At 34.8% G+C, this 18,006-nt stretch overlaps 1 protein-coding gene across 1 annotated transcript in view; it reads left to right on the top strand.

The window, feature by feature from the left end:
- Positions 1 to 6,135: 6,135 nt before the first annotated feature.
- Positions 6,136 to 18,006, top strand: part of LOC143227929 (hemicentin-1-like) — a 246,350-nt gene continuing 234,479 nt past the window's right edge. Inside the window, 4 exon segments of the mRNA XM_076459284.1 lie at positions 6,136 to 6,907; positions 10,913 to 11,142; positions 15,586 to 15,708; positions 16,130 to 16,301. Of these exon segments, the coding sequence (XP_076315399.1) occupies positions 6,625 to 6,907; positions 10,913 to 11,142; positions 15,586 to 15,708; positions 16,130 to 16,301 (808 nt within the window). The 5' untranslated portion in view covers positions 6,136 to 6,624.

The following is an 18,006-nucleotide window of genomic DNA, read 5'->3' as shown; positions in this document are numbered from 1 at the left end:
TAGCATTGTAAGTCCGCGTGCTTACGCTGCTGTGCAAAGGGACGAAGACCAGTTTTTAGTAAAAACAGAGTAAGTTGCAAAGCTCACTGTGTAATATTTATAACATAATTATCAACTGGTTTGAATAATGTTGAAGTAAAACTCCTATCTTCAGCTATATGTACAAACATTTTTATTATTTTAATTTACTAACTCATTGATATGTGAAAATAAACTTCTGTAAAATATAAACCGTTGTTTGTCTGGAGTTAAAGAATAACCGAATGTGTTTCATGTTAAATGGAACAAATATTTATCACGTTTTTGTCAACATACATATATGAGGGTTCTAGTTTCAAGTAGTTAGTAATAAACTTATAGACTTGTATCGCTAAAATGCAGGGTTTCAAGTACCTCTGGTGGACAGGTGAAACACTTTTCTTTTTCAGCTTGGAAACTCTACACTGTTATTATTATTACAAACAGTGATGAGTATATATATATATTACAAACAGTGGTGAGTATATATATATTACAAACAGTGGTGAGTATGTATATATTACAAACAGTGGTGAGTATATATATGTTACAAACAGTGGTGAGTATATATATATTACAAACAGTGGTGAGTATGTATATATTACAAACAGTGGTGAGTATATATATGTTACAAACAGTGGTGAGTATATATATATTACAAACAGTGGTGAGTATATATATATTACAAACAGTGGTGAGTATATATATATTACAAACAGTGGTGAGTATGTATATATTACAAACAGTGGTGAGTATATATATATTACAAACAGTGGTGAGTATATATATATTACAAACAGTGGTGAGTATATATATATTACAAACAGTGGTGAGTATGTATAACAAACAGTGGTGAGTATATATATATTATTACAAACAGTGGTGAGTATATATATATTATTACAAACAGTGGTGAGTATATATATATATATTACAAACAGTGGTGAGTATGTATATATTACAAACAGTGGTGAGTATGTATATATTACAAACAGTGGTGAGTATGTATATATATTACAAACAGTGGTTAGTATGTATATATTACAAACAGTGGTGAGTATATATATATATTACAAACAGTGGTGAGTATGTATATATTACAAACAGTGGTGAGTATATATATATATATATTATTACAAACAGTGGTGAGTATATATATATGTATTATTACAAACAGTGGTGAGTATATATATATATGTATTGTTACAGTGGTTAGTATATATGTATATATATATGTATTGTTACAGTGGTGAGTATATATATGTATTGTTACAGTGGTTAGTATATATGTATATATATATGTATTGTTACAGTGGTGAGTATATATATGTATTGTTACAGTGGTGAGTATATATATATATGTATTGTTACAGTGGTGAGTATATATATATATATATATATATGTATTGTTACAGTGGTGAGTATATATATGTATTGTTACAGTGGTGAGTATATATATATATGTATTGTTACAGTGGTGAGTATATATATATATATTCTGTGGATTTATTTTGCAATTTTTACTGATTTACGCCATTTCTACAGAAACATATTTTTAGTAACGGTCTTGGCTTTATATTAAATTTGAAACAAACAAAAAACCCGGAACTGGTAACGATTGTACGTTCTTTTGTATTATATTTTACAATCATCGTTATAGGTAGCGCAACAAGCAAGCTGATCAAATGTTTAACAAAATCACGTGTTTGGTAGTTCCCGGTATTACAGTCCTTTATCTAGAAGCTGTAATTACACGGACACGGAAACTGGCAAAAATCAGAGAGAGAGAAACAGTTGGTTTAGAGTTTACACGTTCATATATCTAAATAGGAACAAGTATTTCACATGAAGGTCTAAGTGACGCTGTGTTAACAGTACACCAACAGAAACAAGGTTTCACTTCCCTGTGATAGCACCGTTCTAACCAAGACGAATCGCTACAAATTGTTTTTCATAAGTGTATAACGATCGGCATGGCCAAGCGATTAAATCTCTCTACTCGTAATCCGCGGACCGCAGGTTCGAATCTCCGTCGCGCCAAACATGGTCGCCCTTACAGCCGTTGGGGCGGTATAACGTGACGGTCAATCCCACTATTCGTTGGTAAAAGAGTTGGCGGTTGGAGGTGATGAATAGTTGCCTTCCCTCTATTCTTACACTGCTAAATTAGGGACGGCTAGCGCAGATAGCTCTCGAGTAGCTTTGCGCGATATTCAAAACAAGCAAACAAACAAACAAACAAACAAACAATAAATACACAGTTCCTTTAAGACGTATTAACATTAATACATGAATTAAACTACACAGTTCCTTCGTCAACAAACGAATTAAACAATATAGTTTCAGTTTTATTATTAGAGCGAATGAAATATACAGTTCATTATAAAATATAATAAAACAATAATACGAAATTGATATAATAATCAGAAACAAGTCATATGATATTTAAATAATACGGACGGGTCTCAAAAATACGTGAAATAACGTTTCACAATAAGAGGCTGTAAGTACAATGACGTACTTACAAAAACATAAGTACAATAACCAGGTGTCTGTAAAGATAAGTAATGTCTCATCTTCAGTAACCATGTGCCTTTAGAAAGAAGTAATATGACCTTTACAATAACCAGGTGTCTGTGAAGATAAGTAATGTCTCATCTTCAGTAACCATGTGCCTTTAGAAAGAAGTAATATGACCTTTACAATAACCAGGTGTCTGTGAAGATAAGTAATGTCTCATCTTCAGAAACCAGCTGCCTTTAGAAACAAGTAATATGACCTTTACAATAACCAGGTGTCTGTGAAGATAAGTAATGTCTCATCTTCAGAAACCATGTCCCTTTAGAAACAAGTAATATGACCTTTACAATAACCAGATGTCTGTAAAGATAAGTAATGTCTCATCTTCAGTAACCATGTCCCTTTAGAAACAAGTAATATGACCTTTACAATAACCAGGTGTCTGTGAAGATAATATATGTCTCATCTTCAGTAACCAGGTGCCTTTAGAAACAAGTAATATGACGTTTACAATAACCAGGTGTCTGTAAAGATAAGTAATGTCTCATCTTCAGAAACCATGTCCCTTTAGAAACAAGTAATATGACCTTTACAATAACCAGATGTCTGTAAAGATAAGTAATGTCTCATCTTCAGTAACCATGTCCCTTTAGAAACAAGTAATATGACCTTTACAATAACCAGGTGTCTGTGAAGATAATTAATGTCTCATCTTCAGTAACCAGGTGCCTTTAGAAACAAGTAATATGACCTTTACAATAACCAGGTGTCTGTAAAGATAAGTAATGTCTCATCTTCAGTAACCATGTCCCTTTAGAAACAAGTAATATGACCTTTACAATAACCAGGTGTCTGTGAAGATAAGTAATGTCTCATCTTCAGAAACCATGTCCCTTTAGAAACAAGTAATATGACCTTTACAATAACCAGGTGTCTGTGAAGATAAGTAATGTCTCATCTTCATAACCAGGTGCCTTTAGAAACAAGTAATATGACCTTCACAATAACCAGGTGTCTGTAAAGAGAAGTAATGTCCCATCTTCAGTAACCAGGTGCCTTTAGAAACAAGTAATATGACGTTTACAATAACCAGGTGTCTGTAAAGAGAAGTAATGTCTCATCTTCAGTAACCAGGTGCCTTTAGAAACAAGTAATATGACCTTTACAATAACCAGGTGTCTGTAAAGAGAAGTAATGTCTCATCTTCAGTAACCAGGTGCCTTTAGAAACAAATAATATGACCTTTACAATAACCAGGTGTTTGTAAAGAGAAGTAATGTCTCATCTTCAGTAGCCATGTGCCTTTAGAAACAAGTAATATGACCTTTACAATAACCAGGTGTCTGTAAAGAGAAGTAATGTCTCATCTTCAGTAACCAGGTGCCTTTAGAAACAAGTAATATGACCTTCACAATGACCAGGTGTCTGTAAAGAGAAGTAATGTCTCATCTTCAGTAACCAGGTGCCTTTAGAAACAAGTAATATGACGTTTACAATAACCAGGTGTCTGTAAAGAAAAGTAATGTCTAATCTTCAGTAACCAGGTGCCTTTAGAAGCAAGTAATATGTCCTTCATAATAACCAGGTGTCTGTAAAGAGAAGTAATGTCTCATCTTCAGGAACCAGGTGCGTTTAGAAACAAGTAATATGACCTTTACAATAACCAGGTGTCTGTAAAGAGAAGTAATGTCTTATCTTCAGTAACCAGGTGCCTTTAGAAACAAGTAATATGACCTTTACAATAACCAGGTGTCTGTAAAGAGAAGTAATGTCTCATCTTCAGTAACCAGGTGCCTTTAGAAACAAGTAATATGACCTTTACAATAACAAGGTGTCTGTAAAGAGAAGTAATGTCTCATATTCAGTAACCAGGTGCCTTTAGAAACAAGTAATATGACCTTTACAATAACCAGGTGTGTGTAAAGAGAAGTAATGTCTCATCTTCAGTAACCAGGTGCCTTTAGAAACAAGTAATATGACCTTTACAATAACCAGGTGTCTGTAAAGAGAAGTAATGTCTCATTTTCAGTAACCATGTGCCTTTAGAAACAAGTAATATGATCTTTACAATAATCAGGTGTCTGTAAAGAGAAGTAATGTCTCATCTTCAGTAATGAGGTGCCTTTAGAAACAAGTAATATGACGTTTACAATAACCAGGTGTCTGTAAAGAGAAGTAATTTCTCATCTTCAGTAACCAGGTGCCTTTAGAAACAAGTAATATGACCTTTAAAATAGCCAGATACCTTTTAAAACGACTAATATCACATTTGTAATAAAGATGTAACTTTATAAAGAAGTAATATAATTTTTACAATAACCAGGTAGGTGTAGAAACGAGTAATATCACACTTGCAGTACTCGGGTATCTTTAGAAACAAGTAATATCACGTTTGGAATACTTATATATCTGTATAAACAGTAATATCACATTTTTAGTAACCAAGTACTTGTAGAAACACGTAATATGACATTTATAGTAATCAGATATCTGTAGAAACAAGTAACATCACACTCAAAATAATCAGGTATATTTAGAAACAAGTAATATCACACCTAATATAATCAGGTATATTTATAAACAAGTAATATCACACTTAATATAATCAGGTATATTTATAAACAAGTAATATCACACTTAATATAATCAGGTATATTTATAAACAAGTAATATCACACTTAATATAATCAGGTATATTTAGAAACAAGTAATATCACACTTAATATAATCAGGTATATTTAGAAACAAGTAATATTTTATTTACAGCAACTAGGGACCTTTACAAACAAGTACTATTACAGTCACCACATATCATTAGAAAAGTCTTTAAGGTACCGCTACAAAATTTCACACTTGATAACATTTGAAAGGTGTCTGAGGTACTGTACAAACTGTGTTTTTTAAGTAATTCGTGGTAGCAGGTAATAGTTATATACGTTTTAACATATTTGTATTTAGTATCCTTTTTGTACATTTAAGTAGATGGTTTTCAATTAATGTAACGTCATTAATATTGATTAATATCAACTGATGGAAAGCTAGTACTCACAAGACTTGATACTAAGGAACTTTGATGACAAACTAGCATTATGTTGTGGATTAACAGAATAACAATGAACATTACTGAATTCATAGTTTATACGATAGATAATACTTCCTCCTCACAAATGACAGATGTGATTCTTTCTGTGCGTTAATCAAACAATTTCAAGATGGCTTTTTCTCAATACCCTCACTTTATTTACGTTAACAGAGAATAATCTTGCATATTCAGTTTTGACTTAAACATTGAACTCGTGCCATTACAATAACAGTGTATACACTAAATAAAGTTGAAGCTAACCACGTATCAACTGAATATGTTGTTGCTACACTCAACAATGATTTAACGTATGAACCTCGATCATTCTTCAACCAATTAAATTTTGTTCTTTATTGAAATAAAGACAAGTTTATCTTTAAGTTATTATACTAAAGCATGTATTATTAATTAATTAATTTTACGAAGATACACCAACACCAGTACATCTGTAATCGTGGCCCCAGTTGACTGGTGTTGGGTTTCATTTCAGTAATCGCTGTTGACGGCTCCATTACGACCAATCAGGAGTGGCATTTATTCCAGGGTCAGACGTACGAGCACGAGGGAAGAAGTTTTCATCGCTGTTTATAACATTATTTTACTGTTATAGTCTATTAACGACTTTAGGACTGGAAGGTCCACTTAAGACCCTATTGATTCAGTGAAAGTGACCTCCAACAATGAAACGCCATCTTTAGAGCCAAAACTGGTAAAATTAGGCGGAGAAGTGAATATGGACTAGTTGTTAATATCCTTAGAATTGGTGGTGTCATATAAAATCAAGATTAACCGAGTCGTGCTGTGCATGACAAGTTTACGTCATCATCATGCACGAGCCTTAGCTTATTTAACTGGCAAATCACTGTGCAACCTCGAGTGTTATTTATTGTGAAGTGACTAGAAAAGAAAAATAACAAGATAAGGACCAAGTGGAAGTTGAAACTATTACCAGACATGTTCTGGTGGTGAAGTTCGAATACTACTTCTAACAGAACGAACAGAAAATGGCAGTTTTACCGAGTGTGACAGCTGTACTTATTCTGATTTGTATACATAGTTTAACCATCGCCTCTTTTCAATCCACCTATGGATTCCGAACGAACCTGGACTCTTCAGACGAAATTCCTCTAGGAGCAGCAACATTAACCTTTGTGTTTGACGTCACGGGTTCGATGTACGATGACTTGCAGCAAGTTATAGAAGGTGCAGCCAAAATTCTGAACACCCTTCTAGCCCGTCAAGAAAAACCGATACACAATTATGTTCTGGTTCCTTTCCATGACCCAGGTAGGTTTTTAAAAGTTTCAGTCATACAAGTTAAACATCTATCATTTACTGATACATCAGATAACATTGAGTTCATATTAAACTATATATTCAGCTTAAACATTTAAATTTACATGTACAAGGTGTAACCATGGCTATGTGCTTACTTCATCTTTAAATTCACATGTCCAAGGTGTAACCATGGCTATGTGCTTACTTCATCTTTAAATTCACATGTCCAAGGTGTGAACATAGCCATCTGCTCGCTTCATCTTTAAATTCACATGTCCAAGGTGTGAACACAGCCATCTGCTCACTTCATCTTTAAATTAATATGTCCAAGATGTAACCATGCCTATGTGCTCGCTTCATCTTTAATTTCATATGTCCAATGTGTAACCGTGGCCATCTGCTCGCTTCATCTTTAAATTAATATGTCCAAAATGTAACCATGTTTATGTGCTCGCTTCATCTTTAAATTCATATGTCAAATGTGTGACCATAGCCATCTGCTCGCTTCATCTTTAAATTAATATGTCCAAAATGTAACCATGCCTATGTACTCGCTTCATCTTTAAATTCATATGTCCAATGTGTAACTGTGGCTATGTACTCGCTTCATCTGTAAATTCATATGTCAAATGTGTAACCGTGGCTATGTGCTTACTTCATCTTTAAATTCACATGTCCAAGGTGTGACCATAGTCATCTGCTCGCTTCATCTTTAAATTCACATGTCCAAGGTGTGAACATAGCCATATGCTCACTTCATCTTTAAATTTACATGTCCAAGGTGTGACCATAGCCATATGCTCGCTTCATCTTTAAATTAATATGTCCAAGATGTAACCATGCCTATGTGCTCGCTTCATCTTTAATTTCATATGTCCAATGTGTAACCGTGGCTATGTACTCGCTTCATCTGTAAATTCATATGTCAAATGTGTGACCATAGCCATCTGCTCGCTTCATCTTTAAATTAATATGTCCAAAATGTAACCATGCCTATGTGCTCGCTTCATCTTTAAATTCATATGTCCAATGTGTAACTGTGGCTATGTACTCGCTTCATCTGTAAATTCATGTGTCAAATTTGTAACCGTGGCTATGTACTCGCTTCATCTGTAAATTTATATGTCCAATGTGTAACCATGGCTACTATGTGCTCGCTTCATCTTTAAATTCATACGTCCGAGATGTAACCATGGCTATGTACTTACTTCACCTTTAAATTCACATGTCCAAGGTGTAACCATGGTTGTGTGGACTCTACAGTTCTTTGTTTGACTACAAGGATCAAAGATAATTCACAAAATGCTTCATATGATCAGTGAGCTGATCTTCAACATGATTTGCAAGATTGACCATCCAAAATGTCTCTATTCTGTGGATTGAAAAAATACTAACAACAAAAGCAACTATAGATACATAGTGCTATTAACAAGTTATAACTCGTTAATTATTGGTTAGGTAGATAAACAACCTGATTTATTATCACAATTAAACAATAATGAGATGTATTCATGACCACCAGACGAAGTTAACTGTTATCCTGAAGATGACTGGATGGTGTCTTGTTGTACTGCTTCACCAGGCCATCTTTCAAGTTTACTGTTATCCTGAGGATGACTGGATGGTGTCTTGTACTGCTTCATTAGGCCATTTTTCAAGTTAACTGTTATCCTGAGGATGAATGGATGGTGTCTTGTTGTACTGTTTCACCAGACCATCCTTCAAGTTTACTGTTATCCTGAGGATGACTGGATGGTGTTTTGTTGTACTGCTTCACTAGGCCATCCTTCAAGTTTACTGTTCTCTTGAAGATGACTGGGTGGTGTATTGTTGTACTGATTCACCAGGCCATTCTTCAAGTTTACTGTTCTCTTGAAGATGATTGGTTGGCCCGTGTAGAGGTTATTTATATTTTATCTTATTTATTATTATAATGGAGTAAGTTTTATCTAGTTAAACTCCCCAACGGACCTTTGTTATAATAAAGATGTGTTTAGTTAGACGTACGTTGTTACATAAAATCAAAACATTGTTTGTATACAATTGTATATTAAAGACTAAAAGACATTAAAGACTAAAAATGTCAAACACTTTCATTTTATTTCATGAAGGTCATTTTGGCTATTTTAACTTTTTTTTTAAACTCCATCCTTCACGCCGAAGGGTGGCGTGTTTGTACTTCAGAGCCAAAACTTACACAAAGCTTACATTGAAAACTCATTCTCGTTAAGTTTTAACCAGCGATGAGAGGTTACATCTGGGACATCAACAAATGACAGACATTTATATAAGAGGACACTGCCTCTCACTTTGGGCTTTCTCAAGTCAGGGTCATGTAGTCGACTAAGCTAGGGTATCAAGTTATTTTACAATAACAGTTTATACACTGAAAGACAGATAAACGAAAACATACACAGTTTGTTTGTTTGTTTTTAAATTTCGCACAAAGCTACTCGAGGGCTATCTGTGCTAGCCGTCCCTAATTTTGCAGAGTAAGACTAGAGGGAAGGCAGCTAGTCATCACCACCCGCCGCCAACTCTTGGGCTACTCTTTTACCAAAGAATAGGGGGATTGTCCGTTACATTATAGCATCCCCACGGCTGAAAGGGCGAGCACGTTTGGTGCGACCGTGATTCGAACCCGCGACCCTGAGATTACGAGTCGAACGCCTTAATCCATCTGGCCATGCCGGTCCAAACATACACAGAATAATATTTTTAACCCATCTGGCCATGCTGGTCCAAACATACACAGAATAATATTCTTAACCCATCTGGCCATGCCAGGCCAAACATACACAGAATAATATTTTTAACCCATCTGGCCATGCTGGTCCAAACATACACAGAATAATATTTTAACCCACCTGGCCATGCCAGGCCAAACATACACAGAATACTATTTTTAACTCATCTGGCCATGCCAGGCCAAACATACACAGAATAATATTCTTAATCCACCTGGCCATGCCAGGCCAAACATACACAGAATAATATTTTTAAATAACTCTAGATGAATGTGAACTAGGTTTTTAATTTCACGTCAGCAATTTTACTGGGAAAAAGACAAGATATCGTTTCATTTGTCAAATTAAGCCCTCTCTCCCTTGTTGTTTAGGCCCTATCCCTCTTGTTGTTTAGGCCCTCTCTCCCTTGTTGTTTAGTAAAATGCAGGAGGAAATATGTTAGTTAATATTAGAAAACAAAACCCAATGTGATACAAGTCTGAGAAAGAGTTATAGGCCTGAAAATCAGGTCTGAATTAAATAGTGAATGTGTACCCCAGCTTAAAGGAAACACAATTCACATAAACCCAATTATCTTATTTATATTGGTACAATAACAAAGTATCCTATTATTTAAACGGATCAGGGTACATGGATTTGTGTATACTACTACATGTAACATTGAGAAAATAAAAACTTTCTAATGTATCTGGTATTTGTGTTTTATATTGCGTTCATTTTTAAACTTTTATTAAAATATAGGTAGACGTTTTTATATCTAAAGCTTGTACATAACTCGTTCTGCACAGGATAAAAATTCCATAGTGCACTATTTAGTGCGAACCTGACATTAAAACACTGTCCTTATTTTCATAAACAATTTTATTCCTTATCTCACATTCAACCTCTGTCCTAATTTTTACTGTCAATGGTTAGTCCATATTTGACATTAAACCACTGTCTTTATTTCCACTGTCAATGTAACCATTGACATTAAATCACTGTCCTTATTTCCACTCTTAATGGTTAGTCCATATTTGACATTAAACCACTGCCTTTATTTCCACTGTCGATGGGTAGTCCATATTTGACATTAAACCACTGTCCTTATTTCCACTGTCGATGGGTAGTCCATATTTGACATTAAACCACTGTCTTTATTTCCACTGTCGATGGGTAGTCTATATCTGAATTTAAAGCAGTGCTGTAGCTAACTGTTCTGTTGTACTCTATGCTTGTTTCTTTTTTGTTGTTGATTTCTAATGACCTAATAATGTTGTCCTCATAGATGTCGGACCGGTTACCGCCACCACTGACCCAGATGTCTTCCAGCTACAATTGAAGGAGCTGTACGTCCAGGGTGGAGGTGACTGTCCGGAGATGAGTGTGGGAGCTATCAAGCAGGCTTTGGACGTGAGCTTGCCCAGTTCTTCGATCTACGTGTTCACAGATGCGCGTGCTAAGGACCATTACCTACTGGAGGACGTCCTGAAACTGATCCAGAGAAAGGAAAGTCAGGTGAGTCACATCATCAAACATGATTTGGGTAAATAACATTAAACCAAACATTATTTGGGTAAATAACATTAAACCAAACATGATTTGGATAAAGAACATTAAACCAAACATGATTTGAATCACATAATAACGTTCGTTATTTCTCTACAACAAGAAATCATCCTGCTAAAGAACAATAAACCAAACATGATTTGGGTCACATAATAACGTTCGTTATTTCTCTACAACAAGATCAGATTATAATATTTACTGGCTTGTCACACAGCAACCAAGTACTTTAGACGACAGGACAAAATTATAATACTGTCAGTATTCAACATTATGTTGACAGTTGCGAGATAAAATATTGTACTTCCTTTGAATAAAGTAATTCAACATAATTTTTTCTTTTATAAACAAACAAGCAAACAAGAGGCTAGCATTTAACACCCACAAAGTTTCACTGTATATTTTGCTTCATACATACGCACATACATATATTTATTTATTTATCCAATCATTATAACTCGCTTATAGTGCTCAAATATGGATGGGAAAGACCTTGGAGGCACGCTTCTCTCTCTAGAAAATGTTTCTCGAATTTCGTTATGCTTGGAAAAGAGGTTTGTTTCCGTCGTTTAGTATCACTACAGTGGGCCTCAGAAACAACAAAAACGTGGCATTGGAATTTGGACATGGGTCATTCTATCCATCTGATTCGATAATATGTACGTCATAATTAAATTTGATTCGAATAAGGCCACGTGAGAAGTGTTGATAAAGAACGTGCAATAAATGAAAATTTTGAACTTATCATCATTTAGGGAAAGACGTGCGTCAGTGTTCACGTCATTAGGCCTTTCACGTGCAAGATAAATAAACTTTAATGGTTAATGTTGAAGATCCACTTTACTGAGTCGTAAAGTCTAGAAGCGCACTTTAAAGAAACGTTACTTTGATAGGATTTATAACCAGTCCACAGACACTGTATTACTAGTTTTTTTTATATCCTAATATAAACGATTTGTTAAATTCAGGCAATAAATGTAACTGTTTTACAATCTAATATTCAGATTAATTAGAATGAGACACCACAATGTTAGTTTTAACGATCTGATATAACCATTCGTTAGAATGAGACACCATAATGTTAGTTTTAACGATCTGATATAACGACTCGTTAGAATGAGACACTACAATGTTAGTTTTAACGATCTGATATAACGATTCGTTAGAATGAGACACCATAATGTTAGTTTTAACGATCTGATATAACGACTCGTTAGAATGAGACACTACAATGTTAGTTTTAACGATCTGATATAACGATTCGTTAGAATGAGACACCATAATGTTAGTTTTAACGATCTGATATAACGACTCGTTAGAATGAGACACCATAATGTTAGTTTTAACGATCTGATATAACGACTCGTTAGAATGAGACACCATAATGTTAGTTTTAATGATCTGATATAACGATTCGTTAGAATGAGACACCATAATGTTAGTTTTAACGATCTGATATAACGATTCGTTAGAATGAGACACCATAATGTTAGTTTTAACGATCTGATGTAACGATTCGTTAGAATGAGACACCATAATGTTAGTTTTAACGATCTGATATAACGATTCGTTAGAATGAGACACCATAATGTTAGTTTTAACGATCTGATATAACGATTCGTTAGAATGAGACACCATAATGTTAGTTTTAACGATCTGATATAACGACTCGTTAGAATGAGACACTACAATGTTAGTTTTAACGATCTGATATAACGATTCGTTAGAATGAGACACCATAATGTTAGTTTTAACGATCTGATATAACGACTCGTTAGAATGAGACACTACAATGTTAGTTTTAACGATCTGAAAAAACGATTCGTCAGAATGAGACACCATAATGTTAGTTTTAACGATCTGATATAACGATTCGTTAGAATGAGACACCATAATGTTAGTTTTAACGATCTGATATAACGATTCGTTAGAATGAGACACCATAATGTTAGTTTTAACGATCTGATATAACGACTCGTTAGAATGAGACACTACAATGTTAGTTTTAACGATCTGATATAACGATTCGTTAGAATGAGACACCATAATGTTAGTTTTAACGATCTGATATAACGACTCGTTAGAATGAGACACTACAATGTTAGTTTTAACGATCTGAAAAAACGATTCGTCAGAATGAAACACCATAATGTTAGTTTTAACGATCTGATATAACGACTCGTTAGAATGAGACACCATAATGTTAGTTTTAATGATCTGATATAACGATTCGTTAGAATGAGACACCATAATGTTAGTTTTAACGATCTGATATAACGACTCGTTAGAATGAGACACTACAATGTTAGTTTTAACGATCTGATATAACGACTCGTTAGAATGAGACACCATAATGTTAGTTTTAACGATCTGATATAACGACTCGTTAGAATGAGACACCATAATGTTAGTTTTAATGATCTGATATAACGATTCGTTAGAATGAGACACCATAATGTTAGTTTTAACGATCTGATATAACGATTCGTTAGAATGAGACACCATAATGTTAGTTTTAACGATCTGATGTAACGATTCGTTAGAATGAGACACTACAATGTTAGTTTTAACGATCTGACATACACTTGTATGTGTGTGTGTCTTGTTAAAGTAAAGCCATATCGAGCTATCAGCCATGTCTTCCGAGAGAAATCGAACACCTGATTTTAACGTTATAAATCTGAAGACTTATCGCTGCCCCACTGGGTGACCACAATACACAATTATTAGAACGAGACACTGAAATGTGTTTTCACGACCTTATATACGAATCACAATAAAATTTTATGGCTTGATATACTTGACTCGCTACATTCAGATACTGCAGTGTTATATATGTGTCATATTTCTACAACAACATAGTTAATTTGTTGGTTGATTTGTTGTTTTATAGCACAAAACAGCTAGGCTATCTGCGCCAAATATCCGGTAAAAAGTTAAAATTAAAGTAAATCTAGTAAAATTAATAAAAGTAAATTAAAATAAAACAACAACATAAACTGGTTACCATAGCAACAATAAAAAGTCCTTCGTTATGATACGTAGTAACTTATCTTTAGACAATAAGATAATAAAGTAAGTAATCTCTGAGTTAGTAACTGATCACTAATTACCATAATACAGTAATGAGCAAGTTAATAACTGATCACTAATTACCATAATACAGTAACGAGAAAGTTAATAATTGATCATAATTACCATAATACAGTAACGAGCAAGTTAGTAACTGATCACTAATTACCATAATACAGTAACGAGCAAGTTAGTAACTGATCACTAATTACCATGATACAGTAACGAGCAAGTTAATAACTGATCACTAATTACCATAATACAGTAACGAGCAAGTTAATAATTGATCGCTAATTACCATAATACAGTAACGAACAAGTTAATAACTGATCACTAATTACCATAATACAGTAACGAGCAAGTTAATAACTGATCACTAAGTACCATAATACAGTAACGAGCAAGTTAATAACTGATCACTAATTACCATAATACAGTAACGAGCAAGTTAGTAACTGATCACTAATTACCATAATACAGTAACGAGCAAGTTAATAACTGCTCACTAATTATCATAATTCCATGACGAGCAAGTTAATAACTGATCACTAATTACCATAATACAGTAACGAGCAAGTTAATAACTGTTCAATAATTACCATAATACAGTAACGAGCAAGTTAATAACTGATCACTAATTACCATAATACAGTAACGAGAAAGTTAATAACTGACCATTGGTAATTACGATAATATAGTAACGTCAAAGTTAGTAACTCGTAAGTGGTGATCATGATAATATAGTAACGTCGAAGTTAACAACTGACCATTGGTAATTACGATAATATAGTAACGTCCAAGTTGGTAACTGGTCAGTGGTGATCATGATAATATAGTAACGTCGAAGTTAGTAACTGGTCAGTGGTGATCATGATAATATAGTAACGTCCAAGTTAGTAACTGCTCAGTGGTGATCATGATAATATAGTAACGTCCAAGTTAGTAACTGATCAGTGGTGATCATGATAATATAGTAACGTCCAAGTTAGTAACTGATCAGTGGTGATCATGATAATATAGTAACGTCCAAGTTAGTAACTGGTCAGTGGTGATCATGATAATATAGTAACGTCCAAGTTAGTAACTGGTCAGTGGTGATCATGATGATATGATATTTTTGATATTTAATTAAAATCTGGCAAACATCTGACGTTGTGTATAAATCGGAAACCATTTTTATCTCTCACATATTTCTTTACACTGGTTTACTTTATCGAACTTCTGCAGCTATTATTTGTCACATGTTATGTTCACCCTCAAACTATGATAGTAATTAAATAAAACAAACTGTGATGATAGTTAACTACACTATTTCTTCTGAAGGTGGTATTCGTCATGACAGGAGACTGTGGGAATCACTCACATCCGGGATATCAGTCATATGAAAAAATTGCATCCACCAGTTCTGGTCAAATTTTCCACCTCAAGAAGTCGGACGTGAACGAGGTATAGATTTTATAGGTGTCACATCTGTATTTTAAGAAAGAAACGTATAAGATATTTCCTAGATGTACTTGCACAGGATCTTCGAAAGTGTTCTGTTTCAAAAGTAAATAAAATCAAAATTAAGAGTAACAAATATTTTTATTTTTGCCTTCGAAGTTTATGTGTTTTGTTGGAACCTTAAGTGTGTACAAGTCTTATGTGACGTCGTTTTAGTGGCTAGTTACTGACATGCATACAACACACTACTGTACAGTGGTGCGAATGTTTAAAACTAAGAAATCTTTCAGTTATATCTTTGAATGAATGTCCTACAGATTGTACGCATCGACAGATTTAATAAACTGTTCTCCACTGTTTTAATTTATCATTTATTTTTATATCACAAGGAAAATTATATTTACATATTTTTTTGAATTTATAGGTTTTGAATTTCGTGCGGGTTTCTCTACAAGCTCGAAAGGTCAACTTATTAGCTATTGACCGAAGCCAAAGTCAGATCACGGAGGTGGACCTTGATGTGGACTCGACTCTTCGAGAGTTTACAGTATCTGTTTCTGGTGACACTCCTGAAATCACCCTAGTAGACCCTAGCGGTTAGTTACTCTTCCCTACTTTTAAAATTGTGTTACATTATAGAGAGAAACACTAATCCATTTTCAAAACGCGTCTACTTTTACTGAAAACAGCAAAGTTATTCCATAAAGCAAGTTTCAAATTCCTTTCCCCTCGCTGTGGATTCCTGTACGTGGTGGGGAGACCCCAGAGAAGGTTCTGTTCTTTCAGATTACCTCCTCTGGGATCTAAACATCCACCCAAGTGTTTGCCATGCGTGGCAACCCGTGAAGGGGAGCAGAGGATCCTAGTGATTGAGGGGTCCAACCCTAACACACCACTTTGGCTTTGAATTGGGTGGCTTTCCAAGGTCAATCGGCTGGTCCAGATTATCGAGAAACGACCACACATGACGATTCTTTTGTACAGTCATCGTTATAGTCAGTTTCTGTACCTCAATTACTAGTCATCCATTCCCTATCTGAGAAATCCTCAGGGCAAATGTCTCCCTTCTTTATTCAAAAATAATTAGAGGGGCTTGGTGGCTCCCCGAAGTCAGTAAGAAAGTTTCGATATGGAGACATTTTGGTGGAAACATCTTCACCACAATATATTAAACTATTTCTTAATTCAAAGAGCATCGGGGATATACCTATTGACGTCACTTCTAATGAAACTTTGAATTTTTACAGAGGAGTTATAGTTGAGAGGGATTCAGAAACATTCTCCAGTTCGAGATCTTCGCTGGTTTCTTCAGCCAAAGCATTTTTTTGCAGTGCACCGAATCACCGCTCGAAAATACGGAATAATGATACCTACAAATGCGACCTTGAACCACATTGTATCAACTGTAGTGGTTCACACCTCTCGTGCTCTAGTTCTTGCCGTAAGTGAAGGAGAAAGAGGTACAAAGTTTGAAGGCAGTAAACAATAACTTCCGTCCAGAATCTCAAAATAGTGACCGCTACTCAATCTTGGATATATACTGCTGCATTCTACTATACAGTGGGAGTGTAGACTGTGCCTCCAATAGTCATTTTCAAACAACCTAAAGAGTCTTTTGCCCTATTTGATTAAGAGAATTGACGAGTCAACGTTACGTTTTCTCCCATCTCTGACCCCATGACTCTTTCCAGTGGCTTCCTTGACCCACTTCCATTGGCTCTGAGTCCTTCAAACTACTGTACAACTGCTTTGACGAGCTTTCTCTGTAACATCTTAGAGAGGATGGTTAATGCTCGTCTAGTTTGGTTCTTCGAATCAAACAACCTCCTCTCGCCTACCCAGTGTGAGGTCGTACAACAGTACTCCACCGTGGATTACCTGATTCGACTTCAAACGTTGATCAAAGAAGCCTTTCTCAAGCGACATATTGTATCAGTATTCTTTGACCCTGAGAAGGCTTATGATACTACGTGAAGGTATGGCATTTTGCGAGACCTCCACTCATATGGGTTGCATTGCCATTTGCCCATTTGTATTTAAAAATATTAATGGGTTAGAAATTCCAAGTTTGTGGGGATTCATTACTTTCCCTTCTCTCCTACAGGAGCTTGGAGCCCCTCAGAGCTGCGTTTTGAGTGTCACACTTTTCAGTATAAAGATGAATGTCATCACTGAACAACTACCTCTTACTGTTGCAAATGAGCTCTTGTCGATGACTTCCACATCTCATATCAGTTGTTAAATATGAGGTTTATTGAGAGGCAGCTGCAGACTACCCTCAGATGTTTATTGAAGTGGACC

The sequence above is a fragment of the Tachypleus tridentatus genome, chromosome 10 (genome assembly GCF_004210375.1).
Source record: "Tachypleus tridentatus isolate NWPU-2018 chromosome 10, ASM421037v1, whole genome shotgun sequence".
Lineage (NCBI taxonomy): Eukaryota > Metazoa > Arthropoda > Merostomata > Xiphosura > Limulidae > Tachypleus > Tachypleus tridentatus.
Note: the sequence above shows the minus strand (reverse complement) of the source record. Positions and strands in the feature narration are given on the sequence as shown.